The 20,891-nt window shown below is 41.3% G+C and overlaps 1 protein-coding gene across 2 annotated transcripts in view; it reads right to left on the bottom strand.

Annotated features, from left to right (window-relative positions):
* lrp1ab (low density lipoprotein receptor-related protein 1Ab) overlaps positions 1-20,081 on the bottom strand; it is an 86,167-nt gene extending 66,086 nt beyond the window's left edge. Inside the window, exons 1-2 of one of the 2 annotated variants that reach the window (XM_034144957.1) lie at positions 19,486-20,081; positions 8,507-8,638 (exon numbers count right to left, since the gene is read on the bottom strand). In XM_034144957.1, coding sequence (XP_034000848.1) covers positions 8,507-8,638; positions 19,486-19,558 — 205 coding nt within the window. In that variant the 5' untranslated portion in view covers positions 19,559-20,081. The remainder of the gene's footprint in view (positions 1-8,506; positions 8,639-19,485) is intronic. The other variant, XM_034144956.1, reaches the window with a different exon arrangement.
* Between the last annotated feature and the right edge of the window lie 810 nt (positions 20,082-20,891).

The raw sequence follows: 20,891 nt of genomic DNA, 5'->3' as shown, positions 1-20,891 counted from the left end.
CCGACGGACAAACTAATTAACTGACAGTGTGGTACACTATACCAGGAACCAGGTGCTTACACACTGCTGCCAGCAAACACTGACAAAACAATAACTCTGCTTTCCATCACACACACACTTCTACCTTTTCACTCACCGGGCAGCAGCAGAATATGTTTAACTGCCAGCGATACAAAACAGCCGGAAGGAATTGTTTGAGTTCCACAACACAGTAATACCTTGGCAGGAGCTGAATAGAGTCCAGCAGCAGTAAACTAAATAGAAAGAACAATATGAAGGATTAAATAACTTTGCAGGAAGGACAATGGAGATGAATCCTGTACTTCCTGCTCCAGTTTGGGAAGTTGTTGGCAGTGTATTACAATAACCTCTGCTCATACTGGCAGTAGTCGTTTCCTGCGTCATCTGTTGTCAGTGGAAACCAAGCATTACTACACAAATCTGAAGGGAACGAACTTCTTCTGTCCTTTTTTTATATTATTGACACAGACAAAATAGTACTCCATTGCATTCACTAATCTTTGTGACACAGTCATCAACTATCTCATTTGAGTGTTTATATTTTGGGAAGATCACTGATCGCAGGAAGCAGCATTGGCCGATCTGAATTTAAAGCCGTTTCTACTCACTGGTCATCATGCAAGTATGCTCCTCTGCTTTTCCTATGTTTCATTAGTTTCTGTCTATGTGTCTATCCTACTCCCAATGTGATCACATGAAGGTTTTGGCAGCTTTCATAGTCAAACTGGATATGTATTCAGTGTGTCAGTGAAGCAACAACGTGTAAAGCAATTCATCAAGCCTGCAGTGCCTTTTTTTGATCTGAAAGATAAATTGTGTTTATATAATGAAATATTTGTCCCTGTCTGTCACAATAAGAACTACAGCAGGTGGTTCTTTTGTTTAACTTGGTCATACGCTTTGGTATGGAAGTTAATAATACAAAGTTCAGATCTTTAAACATTTTGGGAAATCAGCACACTGTGTTTATAGTCATCAGAGAAACTTAATCTTAACCCTAAACTTGCATTAGAGGGTCCAGCTTTCTATTCACATTCCTTTGTGGCAAGTTATGTATTTACCAGCACAGCTTTTCTTTGCATTGTTATGTTGATTACATTGGAAAAAATAAATGTAACACTTAAAAGGAGAACTTAAATGCAAAGTAAACCTTATTACTAACATTTATACGCTTATTTATGTTGCCTGTCATTGCAAAGCCAAAACCAAAGACTTGTTTTTCATTTTTAAACAGGCTGACAGATCTATTTATATTCAAACACAAACATTTTCAAAATGAAATGTATTTTATAGTGTACTCATCTTGATAAAGTTGTTTAATTGTTTTACTTGTGCCTTGCCTTGAGTCAAAAGTGCCTCCGCGCTCTCACCTCATAAAAACTACAGTACAACTGCTCGGATACAATCTTCATAAAACGAATCTCTCTGTGCTATAAAACATAGATAACATTATAAATAATTATCATCTGCATCTGTTCAGGGCCATATTTGCAGATACCTTCCTGAATCCTTTTCTCAGTTAGCAGTAGGCCACAAGTAAATACATGTGAAACTAATCATTTCAAAACATGGATATTTCACTGGGCACTAAGGATTGACTAGATGAATAGGGATATAGACTATCTGGATTGCTATGTCTATTAATATAGGCATGATTTGCCCTAAAGTATCATTAGCAGAGGCTATAGAAATTTCTAAAGGTGCAAATGAGTATAATTAATACAGAGCAATATCCAAAATAACTTAACATGCCACTTCACTAGAATTGCAGATAAGTTTCAGTGAGTTTGGCAATCTCAGAGACAATGCACTGCAAGTGAGAACAATGGAAGAAGCCTGGTAGTGCAGTGGATAACGGAAAAAGAAAAGGAGGGGAAATTACATCCCTCACACCTATTAGACGCCGGCAGAGTGAAGATAATTACATTATCGCACTAAACTGTGTGATCAGCTAACAGCGATATTAGCATATCATCACTGTGTCCTCAGGGATCTTATTTCTTAAAATCTTTCTCTTATCTGCCGTGTGATCTCACTCTCTTAGCCTGATATGAGAAACACACATTAAAGCAATGAGCGCTGGGATTCGTCATGATTAAAACATTATCAACTATGAGTCATAATGCAGAACTTAGTTCCTGCTTTATTGAAACCCTCTTCGCAGCGTGCACTCTTAAGAGTGAAATATGACTTTGTGCAAAGACAATATTACACATTCCCCCTGAGAAGAGTGTAGATTTAAGTAATTCATCACTTCCCGTGTCACCTTCAAATAATCCCCCCCACAGAGTTTAATCGTCCCTTGTTTTTAGCTCTGATTTCCACTATCTTGCCTGGCTGGGCGTTGGGGTTGTGACATGGAAGAAGGTTTCTCCGAATGTGTGTTTCCCTCCAACACCTCAACCTCTGGACCCCACCATCCCCCATCCCTCAGTTCCCGTAGTTATGCAATGACCTTAAATTTGGATCCCCTGTCGATCTTTTGTCCTTAGCATAAAAGCCGTCTTTTCTTCCTACTCTTCGGGGTCCATGCCAGCCCCTGACTGACTCCCATAAAGTCTGCTGTCAGCTCGAATGAATATGCTGTGCAGGGTGACAGGCAGGCCGGCCCACTGACTAACTCTCCCCTCTCTGGAATCACACTTAACAGCAGCATGCACAATAAGCACATGGCTATGGCAAACCCTACTGAGGCAGCCAAAGCACACAGGACTTACAGTATGGCACAGAGTGGGAGAATCTGAAACATGCTTATTTACTATGTCCAATGATGGTAATTCAACTCTTCAGTCGGTCTGCTTATTATATTCTGATTAATATTCTCTTCTATTCTGTTCTGTTTTTTTATTGATATTGCTTGTTTTAAAAACGATCCCCTTTCCTACTGTAACTCTGCATATTTCCCGTCTGTAGAACTAATAAAAGATTATCTTATCTTATCTTACCGTAGTCCTAAAGGTTGAATATGAGCATGTCTTCCCATAAATGGTAATCAACTGACACTAATTTGATCTGGCTATATACACACGTATTTTTTTTACAAACGTCTTAACAGACACCTTTTTATTGGTGTTTAACAATAAAAAGATAAAACTTGGGTGGAGTAAGATTGAAAATCCAAATTCTTCCAGTAAAACATTAATATAAATCTAATAAATCTGTGTAGCTGCTTGTTAAAACATGTCAAGCAGGCCTGTTAAATGTGTTGCAAAAGAGTAAACTGTCACTGTGTAAAATGCACCCCAGAACATTTCCTTAAAGTAACATACAAAGACACAGCTAGCAAAAGGAAACCAAAAAAACATCTGCAACCAGGGTGGAAAGCTGTGAGGCAATTACACCAGAGGAAAGACTGGAGACGAGATATGAGGAACAGGGAACAGAGAAGATTTGAGTCTAGCTTCCCCGCCTACTTTGACAGGCAGAGAGGAAGACAGTGGGACACAGGAAAGAAAGAATGAGGGAGAGAAGGAGACGGGGCGTGGAGGAGACAGCAGAGAGAGCGAAGTGGTGCCTGTGTGGCGTGAGAAAGCCCTGTGTTCTCTGCCTGCTGATAGGCCCGTGAAGCTGAGGAGGCTGAGGGCCACAGACCAGAGGGATTTACAGGGCTTTGCTCCTTCCTCTGTGGAAGCAGTGTGTCAACCACTGCCGCTACAGACTCTCCCTGCATGGTTCCCCCTGCAAGAAAAGCTACAAAACTGATTAAAAGCTACCAGAAGACCCCCTCCCTACCACACATTTACTTTTTAAGTCTGTTTCTACAACGAATGGATCAAAGCTTAACAAAAGATATTTCCATATTCCTCCTTAGCCTGAAAGCTAATCAGAACTTTTCTCCTTAACAAAAGCTTTTACTGTAGGATCCTCCCTTCTCCCCATTGCTCCATCCCATCCCACTACCTCAGCAGCCGGCTGTTCCCTGTCGTCTTGGAGATGCTGCTGAGGCATAACTGTCAGATGGGCCGGACAAAGGACCAGGCTGGCGAGCTTCCAGAGGGGGTTTTGAGGCAAGAGATGGGCAGATAACCTCGTTGTGTGGCCCACGGTGCCTCAGGCAGCTGCACTGAGATGATAACTCAATCTTCCCATCAGACCGCCCTACCAGCTCGGGCCCCAGGCCATGGCATCCACTGGCATGGACCACAGTGTGGGCCAAGGGTCAGGGTATGGATGTGTGTGTGTTGGGGGCTACTTTCACCACAGTATCGTGCCATTACATCAGACAAACTCTTTGAAAGAGTTTCCAGTGTGTTAGTGCAAATTGTCCTGTTCGAAGCAAAGACATGAAATCACATGTCTACTGGAAGATTTAAATGAAATTGCATGTCTGTGTTTGAGAAACAACATTTAGGTATTGTTACATTAAATACTTTCAGCCTCTTGAGCCAAGGGTCCCTCAAATTCATTATGAAACTGCATTCCAAAGAATATCCCCTCAAAATTACTTTCAAGAATCAACGAGGTACACTAATAAATGTGTCCATGGGTACATGTGGGTAATACTTGGACTTAAATGACAGTTTGACAGATCAAGTACAAGGGGGGGGGGGGGGGTTGTCATTTGCAAGTGTTAACTACTGTGAGCAGCTCATTTACTCACCCTGAATGAAAGTGGAAAGCACTTTGTGGTGAAAGACAGGCAGTGTATTTGCATGATTGAGATGCATTTCACCCCCTGCTTGGAAGTCTTCCTGCGGAAATGTTCATGCTAAGTCAGGGGCTAAAACGTCTAACAGAGAATTAGGCGCAGACAATTGTTGCCCAAGGTTTTTTGATGATGAAAGGGATTCCTCCATGGCAAGCACTTCTCATGATGGAGAAAGTGCTTACATGCTATGGCTTACTTAAACATCTGTTCCCATTCGCTGGTTCAACCACAATGAATGTGGTTCAGGCAAAAATCATAATTGTATACAGACTTGGGAAACAGACAGGGAGTCAGTGTTTTGAACATCAACTGCTCCAACAGAGCTTTGAAATGGAATTAAAGTTGTGACACAGCACTTTTAAGTCTAGTATAAAAAAAACTGTCACTGGAATGGTTAGAAAATAAAAAAGCTATGTTTGTTCAACTTACACACTTTAATGCCAATATACCCTTATTCTGATTTGGTGTAATGAAATATTTCATATTATAGTTGGACTATTTGAAAAACCTTTATCCTAGTATTGTTGTTAAATTACCCCCTAAACACTTTCTTAACCCCTCCATACTTAAGCCAAGAAATATAGAGCTGGAAATAAGAAAAGCATCATCAAAAATAAACTTATTTTTGATAGTTGTGTCTTTTATGGATAAACTATTTTTATTCCAAAAGAAAATGCTTCGGAGATCAGTGCAACGTAAAACCCACTGGGACACAAACCGAATGCACAATCAAGAAACCCTAATCCACAATGGCTCATCAGTGTGGACTTTTGAACACCGTCTGCTCAATATCTGCAGGAAAAGCCATGCACTGACATATTGAACAACCCACCTCGTTACTTTATCTTAGATAGACAAAAGTTAACCGTTTTACACAACTACCTATTGAAGCATTAAAAGCAGCAGTCCTGCATAGAGCACCATCGCTGAGACACATATACTCCTGCCTTAAGGGCATGTGTCAACCACTTCCTGAGCCTTAAGCCTGTATGTAATTGAGGTGAAATGGCTTGTCTGAAACCAATTGAAGCCCTGCAGCGAGGGAGAGTCAGTGCAGTCCCTGGGAGAGGATGACAGGGTCACACCTGCAGACAGGGGCCTGTACAGGCAGACTGCTGATGGCTATCTGAGAGTGTACTAGGGGCCATAAGAGGGAGGTGCACACCGGGGGTCTGAAGGCTTTGACGGCCCAACAGCTGGCAACCTGCCCAGACCCCATCTGTCATTTTACGAGTCATGCAGATCCATTTGCAAAAACGTACATCCATACACACATACGTTCCCCTGACTCTGCTTCAGTTTCCCCTTCTATAAACAAACAGGCTATAGGATATTAACATTGACCCTAGGTGTCAACTGCCGTCTCAACCTCTGGATGTCAACGCCTCATGTGATGCAACGTTACAACCTCACTACTGTGGCAGAAGTCTGTCTGTAGCATTTCAACATAATTACAGCCCAGATGAATGGTTTGGAAACAACAGGCAATTAGACCTCCAGACAGTACGATACTGAGGAGTGCACTTTCTTCCAGCATGGGTACCAGAGAGGTGAAGATCAAAGATGCACACCAGACAGAGGCACACGTTTACAGCAGCCACCACTCTGACGGCAATTCTTGATCATCGTAAAAATAAAACCGGTGGTATTTACTATTTACCAGAAACGAAACCAGCGCTTCAGCCAAATTAGCTACATTGTGTTTTCATCACAACACTTGAGGATGAGTGGAATAATACAGGGAGATTCCTATTTAAATGACATAGTGATCAATTTAGGAAACAAAATCCCACACCAAGACCGGCGCACAGCCAAGCTGCCACAGGAGGAAGAGGGGAAGAATAGAAAGATGTCGCAAAAAAAAGAGGAAAATCTTGTTGCCTTTGGGAATCTCAGAGAGTACTGTTTGTAAAGAAGGCCTGTAGTTAGTAATTAACTTGAACTGGAGATAATGCCGTAATTATAGTAGCATGCACCACTCTTATTCCCATCACCATTAACACACACAACTAGACTGTGGTCAGGGGGCATGTTGGAACAAGAGTCAAGAGAGCTGGGAATCTTCTGGTTTTCTCAGACTATCACTATGATTGGAAGAGAAAGTTTGAATGCTTTTGTAAACTGTGTCTGATAAAAAAAGACAGCTTTTAATACAAAATACACACAACACAAAAGTTCCCCAGTTTATCCAGATGTCAGTCCTCTCGGATGAACCAATGTTAGACCTTTACTTATATCTACCATTTCCATAACAGCTCATTTGAGGGCAGTCCGATTGCCTCTTATGGTGCTCCCTCGTTTGGAAAAACCGGGCTAACGATCTGCAAACCGTTTCAACCCGTGAATGGAAAAAACAGGATAAAAAGTCAAACATTCTTGCATTCCTCTGAGTCAGAGCAGTATTTTAAATAACAAGGAGACATACTCCTCCAAACTCTCCCATTTCCATCGGTGCAGGCTCACTCTGTAGATTTATCTGTAGCAGTCCTTTCCAAACATGGCTCACATTTAATGGATGGATCAAATAAACGACAGCATAATATACAGTATGGATAGCTATCATTGTGAAACTAAGAGGAACATTTGGACTGTGCTTGTTACACTGCAAACACAAAAGTGCATTCATTGCAGTAAGAGATATTTAATATGACTGCTACGGAAACTCACATAAATAGTGCCTTAACTAAAGGTAAAGTGACAGGCAGGGTAGAGCCAATGGGAAGCGGGTAATTGACCAGAACATATCTTGATGTTCTGGTGAAACATCGCTCTCCATCTCTCCATGCAGAAGATGAATCACATCATTGTCTGTGTCACTAAATCACATAAGTACTCTGGAAAATTCACTCAGTTCAATTGCTTAGTAGAAAAAAGGGCAGAAATGAAATAGCCACAGCTTGCTTGATTGAATTAAGTGGGTCACAATCATGTTCTGTGTTGTTCACTACAATAATCTCCCAAACATTTGATAGCAATTTATTTGATAGCTGTTGTTAGCAGTACATTCTTATCTGTGTAAATCAATATAGAAGTGACTGATGGTAGATAACTTTTCGGTTCAGCTTCATCTTTGTATTGTATTGTGTGAAGCTCTGAATCAGAAAATGATACATCATGCCACCCTTAGCCATTTAATAAATCCCTAATCCTTTGTGTTAATACGTATTTGCTTTTTCACCCAGAATAACAAGTCCCTTAATGCTGGGTGTCAGCTGCTTGTCTCTGCATGCCAGACTGTTATGAGAACCCTGACAGATGCAAGGTGTGGCAGATGCAGACAGTAAAATCACCATTAGCGCCTACATTAAATCAGAGAGAAGGCTTTTACCGGGCAGAGTTTATGGATGGATTTGCAGGATGGAGAGCATGACAGATGTGAGACGCTGGGACACTTAGGGACTCCACAGATCCCATAAGAGTCCAGACAAGAGCAGACACATCCATGAACATTCAGACTAAACACAGCCGCATAATTAGAGCTATAATTCAGCAGAGCAGCCAGAGCACACACTGCGAGTCTGTGTCCCTGCTACAGCTAAGCCCACCCTCTTATTCAGGCCCAAATTAAACTGTCTGAACATTGTGCCGTTGTCTCTTGAAGGCCATTTAGAGGTAATGAATTTGATGTTATATAACTTCATGTGCGGCAACAACGTTTTGGTGATAATGAAAATGTTTTAAAATGGGTAAATTGCTATTTGGCTATCTCATGAAAAGAAGGCTAAGTAAAACTAGTCCCCAGTGCCCTGAACCAAGGTCGAGCAGAGAACAGGAGAGCTGAGGACACAAGTCTGCTGAGGGACAGTTTTAGAAGTACTCTCATGTAGGAATACTTACAGATATCTGGGGATTCGTCTGAGCCATCTGGGCAGTCTTTCTCCCCATCGCAGCGCCAGCCTTTGGAGATACAGGTCACCTGGTCTTTACATACAAACTGCTTAGGGCTGCAGGTCTTCGGCGGGTCATCAACTTTGGGGGCGGAAAAAAAGGAGTTGAAAGTTAATTTATAGCCACAAAAAAATCAACTGTGTCTTGAAAGGCTTTGTAATACAAAGTCAATTTAGAGAGAAATGCGATTTCAGGCATTTTTCCAACTGTTATTTTCTCCTGTGCAGAATCTACATAGGACATTTCCAGCTTCAAGCAGCATAGATCTTAGCTGAGCCAGGCAAAGTAACATGCAAGGGTCAGCCCAAGTTTACAATGATGTTTTTGTATCAACAGTCCCACAGGCACACTCTATTCAGGAAAATAAATCTCCTCTACAAGTTTACAGCTAACAGAGGGGCCTTTTAGTTCATGGGTTTGTTTGTTGTTTCCTCTCTTCTTACGAACATCTAATTTCTTTCCGCTTTTTTTTTTGTATTACTCCTAAGGTGTTTTTCAACTTTTACCACAGAGGCTCTTTCATGTGTCACAGCAGAGACATAACTGGGCATTCAATCAGCGCCTGACCCATGGGAAAGAGCACAGCGTGGTAGTCCTGGGCAGTAAGTCAGCACAGATTGTTGAGGTGTACCACAGGCTAACAGCACCACAGCAACGCTCCAGACCCATCAGCAGTCTGACACATGCTTTAACTCAGCCGCACTCACAAAAACACTCGTCCAATGGAGCTCTACCTCCATGGTGTTGATTCAGTCCGTCAACACTGAATTAGTAACTTATTTAAATATGCAACTTAGAAATGCCCCCAAAACACATTTTTCTCACTCTTGTTGTGTCTGGCCCAGGATATTACTTTTATTTCCCCAGGTTTAGACAGCTGTCTCTGAGATTTATGGCTCAACCCCTAATACAATTTAGGTGAATCGAATTCTAATTTTCTCACGACAAATTAAAATCTTCAAAATGTTTGTCCCGGTCACTCTTAGCAATCTGAAGAACTAATCATATTTTATTATTTACCTTTATTTCTGTAAGAAATAACCTGAATACCAAAAAAATGGAAATAGTTAGTTGAGATGTCATGGTAAAATGTATGCAAGTCTAAGGAAGAATGGAAATAGATTGCCATATATACACACAAGTGAAATTCTTCCCGTTATGCAAGTGGTTAAAACGAACAATAAAAAAATTGACCACAAAGGCCATTTGAGGCAGGAGGTTGCTGCTACTGTACTGTAGTGCAGTAATGCTCTGGGAGAGACAGACCCAAGGTCTCATTGTGATTCTCTGCAGGGACTGAGCCCTCTCTCGCCCTGGATGACTCGCCTCCCTACATACTTGGCAGGCAGAGAGGTGTGGGGTGAGTGGTGGGGTTGGGGTGCACCACAAGGGTGCTGGGATGTGACTGAAATCACAAGAGAGCATGAGGCTAGTGTATCATTGCAATCACGTTCCTTTGGACTGTCAGACTAAGGGGTTTAGACCCTGGTCTCTTTTCACTTGACAGCGCAGTGAATGTGTAAGCACTAAACGCTGAGTCTTCTGAGTGTCATGTTTTTGTAAATACAATACAGGAGCTTAAGGGTTGTATGGATCAGATCACAGCTTTCCATATGTGAACAACACCCTGTTATTTGAGGAGATTTAGAAAAAGAGAGAGCGCGGGCTTTTAAAATGCAGAGCGTTCGCTACGTTCTTCTATTCACATAATGGCAGCGGCAAGGCTTACAGGAGAATAAGGTTTAAACTCAGCCATGGCAGGCTATAATACAGATTCTGTATCAAATATCATAAGAATGTGAAAGGTTATAATATTAAAGATCAGAGTGAGACGGAGCTGTAAAATAATGGACTGGTGACGGACAAAGTTCAGACGACATGCACACACCCGACCCATCAGTGAAGGAATGAGATAGAGGCTAGCCATGGCCTGAGGCCAACATGTTAATGTAGCTTCCTTTCAGATTACAAATGTCCTGTCACACTCCGTATGGCGGTAGTTGCACTGAAGTTGCCTGCGCTTATATGTTGCCATTTAATCAGACTAAACAACTACTAAACAAACGGCCACACTGACTGAGCCGTGAGCCTCTATAGCCGCATTCACACCGGAGTACTTTTCACCGTACTTTTCGCGTTTAGTTCCGTTGGTACCCCTTATGTTGCGTTCACACCAAAAAGAGCACTTAATCTCGGGAACTTTTACCCCCATTTTTAGTGCCTGCTGAAAGATGGTACTTTCCTGGGGGAAAAAAGTGCCCCAGTTCTGATTGGCTGGGCGAATTGCAAACCACGCCCCGTACAACTCTGAAATGTTTTGTAGAGCCGCCATTTTATTATCCTCGCATTAGCATTTTTAGCATTAGCATTTGCCCAGTGCACAAACGCAGAGAGACTAACTTATGGCAACACAAAATAAAACATGGGAGCGGTGAAGATGAGGAGGTGTCGGCGTTCCGGCGATTTACTCGGAAGGCTTCAGTAGAAGCTGCTGGGAGTCCCAGCAGCTTCTACTGAAGCCAGTCCCCAACTCCGGGGACTTCCGGCCGGGGACTCCGGGTGGCAGTATACGCCGTGAAGTTGTTTGCGGCCTGCCAGTAAACCCAAAGCAGAAGAAGACGAAGTGACGTCAGCGGCTCATTTGCGTAATCTTCCCTCAGGGAAAAGTACTCCGTTGTGAACGCGATCTGTACTAAATGCCCTGGGGTAATAAGTGCCGGGGCACTGAGTGCCGGCACTAAATACGGCAAAGTACTTGGTGTGAACGCGCCTAATGAGTAAAAGTATTGAAACCTCCGGCAGACTGCTATGTGAAGACATTCTCTACATCCCTCTGGTCCCCCGTCTGAAGCAGCTGGGCTGAGCTTGTTGTTCCCTATGAGTGCATAAAACTGGAAATAAAACATTGTGGGTTCTAATTTTATCATCCCTTTACACACCAGCATGAACAGACCGCAAAGGGGAGAACCTCTGAGCCTAATTGGAGGTTGTGGCAGGGGAGGGGTTAGAGGCTGGGGGAAAGACTGGCAGCCTTCCCCCTCAGCAGTCCTCTTTCAAAGCCCACTGAAATATCTCAAACAGAGATGTGAATTGTTAATTCAGTATGCAAAGTCGTGTTTTTTTCCAAAGTTCCTGCCAAATGCTAACAATTTTCGGAGGGTCCGAATCAGGCTGGGAAGTAAAGCATTTCAGTCAGGTTTTACCTACAAAGGGGAATGAAGAAGGTCTTTATTTAGTAGACTTGGATAGGCCCAACAGCAAACACCAAACCCATTTAATCAAGGTGCATACTCCACTTACTGCTATAAGCCCAGAGTGTTCGCCTCCAAGAGTCTCCTCCTGATAATGCCATTCCAACTAAAGCATTTCCTGCCACAGCTGAACGCAACTTGATCACCCTGCTGTGACTAATATGGTAGGAAATCTCACAGTGTTCAACTCTTCTATCCATAAACAGCAGAAATGTTTATCACATGTTCAAAACAATAAGTAATAATATCACATTATGTTGCTTATGGTCAATTTAGATATCTTCTACACACTTTAACATAAAAAATGGTTCCCGCCACATTAACATGACCTGAGGTATCTAACTCTGGGTTTCTGATAGGGCATAACATTAATTAAATTAGAGAAGAAATTAGAAAACTAACTTTCGCTGACTTAGTTGAAACCTTCAAGAGTTTTGAATTTCACATCATTACTCTACATAATAATACAGATAATTACTGAAATGATAAAATGTACCAAAATACTTTATTCGGCTGGTTCAAAAACATGAAACAGCTGTCTTCAACAAAAAAACAAAATGCTAGACTCTGTCACTGTAATGTAGTTTCAATACGTTGCACGCTAAGTGTTAAAGTAAATATTTTTAAAAGGAGAGTGATACGGCAATGGAATTACAATATAAAAGCAGAGAAAGTCCTTTTGGCAAATGTAAACCCAAGAATGCCTGAACGCTATACTAGAAGTAAAGCAGAAAAAAATTCTTTAGTCACGGGATTAGGGTTTCTACTAAACATCCGGTTCTCTACACGCAAATACAACATGTGTTCAAGTTTTTACAATGGTTTTACAAACGTTTTCAGACTCTTATTTGGAGAAACATAAGGGGTGTCCCAGAATTAGGTGGTAAAAACCAATGAACATGTTTTAAGTGTTCAGGAGTTCGAAAAAAGGACTATGCATTCTGGTGTAAGAGAAAATAAAACGACTTAAAGTCATTCTGTCACTGAAATACTAACCGGACACATGCTTTAATACCGAGCTTTAAATCCTATAGAGTTGCTTCCTAGTATGTGGATTCCCAGTTTCCAGTTGGCTGACTTGGTTTTGATTTTCAGCATACTGCCAGTTGAATGGAGCACACACTGTATTTCCTTATGCAGGGCCACTGGAGCTCTGCGCTGTCTAAACAGTGCACACTGAATTGCCCTTCAGCACTGTGCATGGCAAAAAACATTAGACACGAGTGAATGAGCAAATGCATAAACGTACAGAGCCCGGCTCTTATAGAAACTTCCAGCCTGAGTGGCTAGTAAAAAGAAAAATAACTATAATGGCTTTTTTTAATGGCAAGAACAATTCAAAGTGTTGTCTTGCTTTTGAAATCCAAAAAAACATGTAAAAATCTTAAATGCTGAACTCTGTGGGATGGAACATGATGGGAAGGGTGAGTAAATCACCAATTCAACGCCAAGTGATGGAGGCCTCCAGACACCGTCACCAGCTGGGACACAACACTGACCCACTCCCCCCCCCGCTCCGATCCGTCTCTCTCAATATGGCCATCCCTGCTCTACAAATCAACTCCAGATCCATGCACATTCCATCACCTTCTAATTGATTTCATGTGTGTAGCTTTTCCTGAAAAAGACAATCTGTTACAGACGAGCAGCAGGATTTAAAGCTCTTGCTGCTCGACAAAACAGCTTGTGAATTCAGGGGAAAGTTAACTTTTTGCTCGTTTCTCTTTGCTGCGAGACTGACTTCATGCTTCACATTACGTAAAACATTCTTCACCAATGAGTCTGTGTGCACCAAACTATTGGCTATATGATGTATACTTTTTGAGCACATCCTAGTAGTCAACCAACCCAATCCCCTTTAGATTATTTCTTGGATGAGCAGAAGTGGATGGATTTTGTTAAATGTTGTTAAAAGCTAACAGTACTAATGGGAATATGAGTAAATACATGGCACTGGTACAGTGAAGCAATAGGAGAATGTTAAAATAAACCCAGGACTGTTTCTCATCATCCCACGCTTCTACCCCTCCTGGTCCTCTATTGTAGAACGCAGCTCTTCCTGAGTGTTTCAGGGAGTGAAAAGAGGAACGAACTACAGTATGTAATTAGACCCCTGAAGTTAAGTTTGAAGTTATTACTCTGCGCTCAGTTTAACAGGATTTCAAAGCAGGAATCGATGCATTATTTATAACAATTAAAACCAAACAATGACCACAGGGAAGAGAATGAGGGTACAGGAATGTCATCATTTTATATTCTGTGGTCTATTAATTATTCATAGACTATATTTTAGCCCGAACTTAGATATTTCACGGTTAGAAAAGTGTGATAAAAATAATGTAAAGTCCTTCCATTGCCACTGTCCTGGCCATTGGATGTTTTTTTTTCTCAATTTCCACATTGTGCAGTGCCCATCCAGTGGAAAGAACCACTTTGCTTTGTGACACACCAAGCCCATGACAAGCACTGGAGCACTTTAACCAGCCCACAATGCACATCCAATGTCCGTGGGCTATTTAAGTACTAATCCACCATAACTATTTTCAAAGAGGTTGAATATGCATAAATAGGAGAAGTCTAAGTTTGAGTTAATACTTCCTCTTGTGCCTAAAAGCCTTGTTTTTTTGTCATCACACAACAAAGGGGTGCAACTTTGACCTCAGAGGTAACCTGATGAGGATCCGCAGGACGTCACAGGCCAGAGCAGTTAAAGGCAACGCAGTAAAAAGACATGCACTGAGTTACTGTGATTGATGGACATAAAGATAAATGCAAATAGGCATCATGGTGCTATAAAGATAATTCTTCCACACCAGGGCTGTTGTCTCTGAAAAGTAAAACCAGATTCAGCTATGTGAGCCACGATATGGATCACATAAATTGAGGCATTCACAGCAACCGAGATGACTGTAAATCAAGACTATCATGTATTTTAAAGCTACCAGGAATACAAAATCCAAGGCTACAGGAATAAGGTAGAAATACAGTACGTTATTAAATAAGGATTTAACTCAGCTGAAGGCTGAAATGTTTCTGTGATTTAATGAAAGTCAATCTCCATGAGTACCTCATTGGATTCGGTCTAAAGGAGACAGGATGGATGAATGTTCCTGGCTCAATAATGGCTAGTGACTTGTAAACAATACAATAGGGGGTTGTCTTAAGAGAAGACCTTTTTTGTTCAGCAGTGAGATCTGCACATGAATTTTCCTTAGCTTAGGCCTTGAAAAATGCAGTTTGCAGTATAATGCCAGCATGAGTGATTTAACTCTTGCAAAGTATGATTTTCCTACAAATAACAGAAAATTGCAATGGCCTGAAAACTCAACTTTCAGTAGTTACTGTACAAAGAAGCTTTGGACCTTGGCAAGCACATTTAACGTCAAAGACTACACACACCCTTTAATCTTGATAGTATTCTTAAGAACCACAGAGTATATCTAACTTCCCAGTCACACGCAGAATAGTTTAAAGGTGATAACAGAAGAAAACAAGGAGGTGCATGAAATATAAATTCAAAAGATTAGAAATAGCCTTTAAATATGACATGGCAGTCATTTAATTGTGATTATTTACCCTCTATTAATAGAAATGTATTGAGAAGAAATTATGACATCATGAAACACAATTGTGTTGTCTTAAATGATGTCAAGCTCAAACTTTTCAGAAAAGTGTATATCACTGTTTTGAGGGAGTGACTGTCATTTGTCTTTACAAGACACTTCAGACAACAATTCAGTTGAATGAGATAAACAAATTGGACCAACCGCCAACGTATCAATGTGTCCTTATCTTTACGACAACAATAATAAAATAAATGTTTGTTTAATTGCTGATACTTTGACACATAGCAGCAGTCCATGAAATCGGAATCTTATTTCCATATTAGATTCTCCCTCTGACTAGTGATCAACTCGACGTCCCAAACAACACAGAGTCAGTGGCATCCACAACATCTGAGCCGTACATGAGTGTGACCTGGTAAAGCCAACTGAAACAATACACGGAATTAAGGAACTGAAAGTGTCAAGAACAGGTGAGGAGTTCACAATTAATGATGTCAAAGTAAACAGGAATCACAAAGCCAGTATTCCCACAGCTGTGTCAGGTGTCAGGCAAATGTTGCACCTCTTTGCAACATTTGAACAACTCTGTTTACTCTCTTTATGATGCAATGTGGTGCAATGTAAAGATGTGTTATGGTAATACCTGTCATGTCAAAAAAATATACTAATTTCAAGTAGGCATCGTCATATTAATGACAGGAACGGAAAGGAAAGGCCTGATTATATCACCATCAATAACCCATTTAATCTTTCTGCATTTACACACACCCACACTCCTCATTTTGTTAAAGCGGCTGATCCGCTTCTTTTTTTGGGTCTTAGGAGCAAAACCGGGTAAACAGTAATGTAGCTAGCGGAAAACACCAATTACAGAACACCCCTGCTATTCACAATCAACAAACTCTTTCATCTGTGGTCTCACGCCTTCAATATGTGGGGAACAACACTGAGGATATTTATGTTAATCTGGTTTTACCTTCTGCTAACAGATGATTGCAATGCAGCACAGGAAGAAGACGGATACAAAGGGGATCTTTTCTGCTGCTAGGGTAGAGAATCCCATTGGTGTCTACTATTATCATTTCACAAATACTTTCACTAGGTTAAAACCAAAATGAAAAACACATGCACACAAGCTTTACATTAAATCTCATTCCGAAGCCAAAGAATGTGCTCAACACGTTGGCTGTATTTCAATCCACATACTTCGTTCTTTTCTTTTTTTCTATGTTTCTCTGCAATAACATTCTTAATGCCAGAAAAACATAATGAGGATTATCGATGTCACACGATAAGAGTACATCAACAGACAGCCTTAGGTGTACATAGTTACAATAACCACTCCCCAGTGACCTCCACTTGGAAGAGCTGAAGAGAGCAATCCAAGTTCCATTAGCTGTTGAATTTGTATGAGGGATGCTGAATTTTTCCAGCAGATGTTTCCAGTGATAGTTCAGAGGAAAAGGTAAAGCCAGCTCCTATTAAAAAGGTCAGGCAAACAGAGTGTAGGCTCCTCAGGAATTCAACCTCTTTAGCCTCTGACCTACGTTTACACTTTTTACCAACAGGGTTCTTCTGCTTAAGGTTATAAAGATCCTATATGTAAGCTCTGTAGTTTCAAGTATTGCGACATGGACATCTTGATGGTATAATTCCAAACTATAAATCAATGAGGAGGATTTAATTTAACAAAAGACCATTTTGCACCCCAATGACAATCGGGTAACCAAAACAAACACCACATACACTAAAGATTAGAAGCGAATCCTCGGTATTGAGGAGCTGGAACGCTACTTTAACTTTAAAATGTAAATACAATGACAATTAATCGATAACCAAAATTGGTGCAGATTTATTGATTCATCATTCAAGCAAAATCTCAATTTTCAAGAGAATTGTAAGCTTTTCTTTGTCCTAGTTTCATGGGAAACCGATTATCTTTCGATTTTGGACAATTGGCTGGACAAACTGGTTTGAATATGCCGCTTTGGGCACTGGGAATTTGTGGGGGTGCATGGCGCGTTTAGCACGTTTAAACACATTTAGGGGACTAAATATTTATTGATTTTACTGCAAAAAGGAACTGTAGATTAATCGTTGGTTGCATTCTGAATTTCAACAATCCTACATTGAAAGCAATCACCAGTTCCATATTGTGTTCATGTTTAATTCCCCGATATAATCAGGACCCATAAACATTCGACTGGATTTTGAGTCCAAAAAATATGAAGTGCCTAAAAATAAACTCTAAATCAACATCAAAGATCAATAATAAACAAAGGAAGTTGGTCTAATGATAAACTGATAACTATAACTTTCCTCTCAATAATCTCTTTGAATTCATAAATGTATGCCGCGGCCCAGTGGTGATCCAGACAAATCCAGTCCAAGTGGCTGGCCTTAGGGCTTTAACTACTCACTCACACCACCTCTACCCTTTTGGTTTAACACCGCTGCAATGGAAGGATGATAAATCAACTGTTACTAATGATGTAACACACATTATATCATTCCATCTCGGACTCCCTGTGATGTAACTAAGTGTCAGTTTAAGGGAGCATCCAAGACTGATTCTTGGAAGTTTATTTCGCTTCACCCGCCCTCACCCCCAGCACTTCAGCTGGTCCCTCCCCCCCCCCCCTTGCAGTCACATCTAAGTTGGATTAATGGTCTCCCTGTGTCCAGATGTTACATACTGATGGAGGAGGTAGGAGGGGCTTGTGAAATCAGCTATGGCTTTTACTTTGAACAGGCTCCATCAAAATCTAATGAAACTTACATAAGATCTCCCAACACAGAGAGGGGCAGGAGCTATTTTTGTAAAGACATTGGCAGCATTAACTTTAGCTTCAGTGGCAAAATCTAGGTTCTAATGTGTTGCTTTTGCTTTAGGCATGAAAGTAAACATGGGCTAAAAGAGGGAAATTAACTGTCACATTGATATTACAAATGTTTTTCATAATCACAGCTGTCAGGACTGTGCTGGAAGGGACAGAGGACATCGCTACTAGTGCATGACTTAAATATTTTAAACTCACAAAATATTATGGATGAGTCACAATGGACTCCAGAAAAATATAAATTCTGATTGTAGCATGTGCCTTCTGGATAAACCTATTTCATAATACTATGTATGCAGATGCAACATTAAATATTACCTATGGATATATCTGTAGAATACCACATGTGCTATTTTGTACCTCTAGATTTCCATTCAAGTGCTCAAGAAAGAAATAGCAGGCAGTTAGTTCAACAGGTCTGCACTGCATTGTCACAAAAGCAATGGTGCCTTTAATATCTCATTATTACTATCAGGGATTCGGGAGTATTCGGGAGTATTAAGGAGCTCCCGGGACGTAACAGGATCACTATTCATTTCACTAGCACACAGTACCTGGCTGTCACTGAGTTGTGATTCCCAGCAGCTCTGACGCTACACGTCGGGACAAGCCGCGCCATTAATATTACACCTTTACGAGCAGACACAACTGTTGTTTTCATGCGCGAGGAGGAACTGAAAACAAACATGAAAGCTGATCCGACCGACGGCTCCCACAGGTTTTTATAGGAAAGCCTGCTGCTTTTTATTTTCCCCTTGAAACAACAGCACGTTTGAATTGTAGCTATCAGCTGTAGCCATACAGTCAATATACATGCGGATTGTGTTTTTGTTGAAAATAAATGAGAGGGGATATAGCCATTTTGTCGCAGTCAATCAGACAATATGTCGTTTTGTGGAGATAGATCGTTCATGCAAGTGTTGCCTTTTACCTGCTGGGTATTCTAACATTGAGCAACCTCACTATCTGCCATCCTTGCAGACAGGCCCATTCTGTCTGCTCAGACTGCTAAAAAAAAAACGCAGACTGGTTTTAAGCCTAAATCAACACGCTGCTTATTTGTGCGGTTTGATTAAAGGTTTTCCCAAATATCTATCTCTTCCTCTGAGAAGACCGTTGTGTGCACAGTTATTGTGAAGCCAAACCTATCTGCTGTGTTGGCTCCAACTCTGGTGAACATAGGCCTGTGCACAGATGCTTTGCAGGGGGAGAAAAAGTGGTCATGCTTTCACGAGTATCACAATGCAAGATAACACAACAGGCTTTCTTACCTACGGTTGCACCGTTAGGAGATATGATCTCCAAGCAGAGTATACATCCCAAGTAGAACAACCTCATCGCCATCTCCTGAGCAATGCTCGGCGGCACTGCTGTTAGAAAGGAATAGAGGAAAAGTTGGCTGGATTTCTAAAACCTAAAAGCCCGAGCAACCACCTCATCCGAACCCCTCCAATGGTCCGGGTGCGATTGTCCGTTGAGCTGCACCCTCAGCACGGTGTCCGCTTCAGACGGGCTTCAGCAGTAAAAGGAGAGTGGCTACAGCCCGGCGAGGCTATAGGTAATGCAGTAGCACAGTCATATATATTTCTAATTGATTATCGGCATTCAAACATGATGCACAGGGTAACCTCTGTCTCAGTGCTTGCTGGGGTCTCTGTTTCAGCACACCATGCCACTGGAGTCGTCCACACGTCCAAACGCACTGTAGCAGCCTCCGGATCCGTTCAGCTCATTCCGTGCCAAACTAAAAAGAAAAATTAAAAAGTAAAAGCGTATTTTCCCCTCGGAGCACCAATGTCTCCCTTTGCTTGTGGTTGCATGAGTGGATGGTGAATCTCAAGCTCCAGGACTGTGGACGAGCCCGTGACGTAAGCTCGACTCCTCAAAAAATGGCATAACTAAGCGGTGAGCACCGTCTGCGCATGCGCTAACACACCTCCTTTTCTCCTATTTCATGCGCTTTTTCACCAACCACCGTGGAGGTGGGAGAGAGTCGGCGCTGCCTGCAACTGCGCTACGAGATCAGCCATGTTGGCTCAATATTTCAAAAAATAATCGTGATTCCTTTCGTTATGAGAATACTTCAAAGCAAATTGAACCCCTGTGCAACCCTGACATGCCCGAAGTGTTCACCCCTAGTTCAACAATTATTCGTCTGCAGGTGTTTAGTCAAATCTAGGACATTTATACATTTTCTACCTATAAAGGGATATGTCATGTCAGTAAGAAGTAAATACATATTTTCACGCCATGCAATAATGTAACAAGGCTGCTTTTTTGTATCAATCATATTTTTGACTGAGGAATCCACATGATGAATTATGACTCTAATAGTATATGTTATTATTTTGAATCACATTTGATAAAGAAGCCCTGCAATAAATTCTGGCATTAAACTTAAAAATTGTTTTCTTTTCATGCTCAAACATTCAGAGTTGCACATAGTCAAGATAGCACAGCGATACTGTTATCTGAAGTGTGTGTGTGTGTGTGTGTGTGTGTGTGTGTGTGTGTGTGTGTGTGTGTGTGTGTGTGTGTGTGTGTGTGTGTGTGTGTGTGTGTGTGTGTGTGTGTGTGTGTGTGTGTGTGTGTGTGTGTGTGTGTGTGTGTGTGTGTGTGTGTGTGTGTGTGTGTGTGTGTGTGTAGGCCCTTCAACCTCTGCATTCTTCACTAAATC

This window comes from Trematomus bernacchii, unplaced genomic scaffold, assembly GCF_902827165.1.
Source record: "Trematomus bernacchii unplaced genomic scaffold, fTreBer1.1, whole genome shotgun sequence".
NCBI classification, from domain to species: Eukaryota; Metazoa; Chordata; class Actinopteri; order Perciformes; family Nototheniidae; genus Trematomus; species Trematomus bernacchii.
This window is presented reverse-complemented; position numbering and strand designations above follow the sequence as displayed.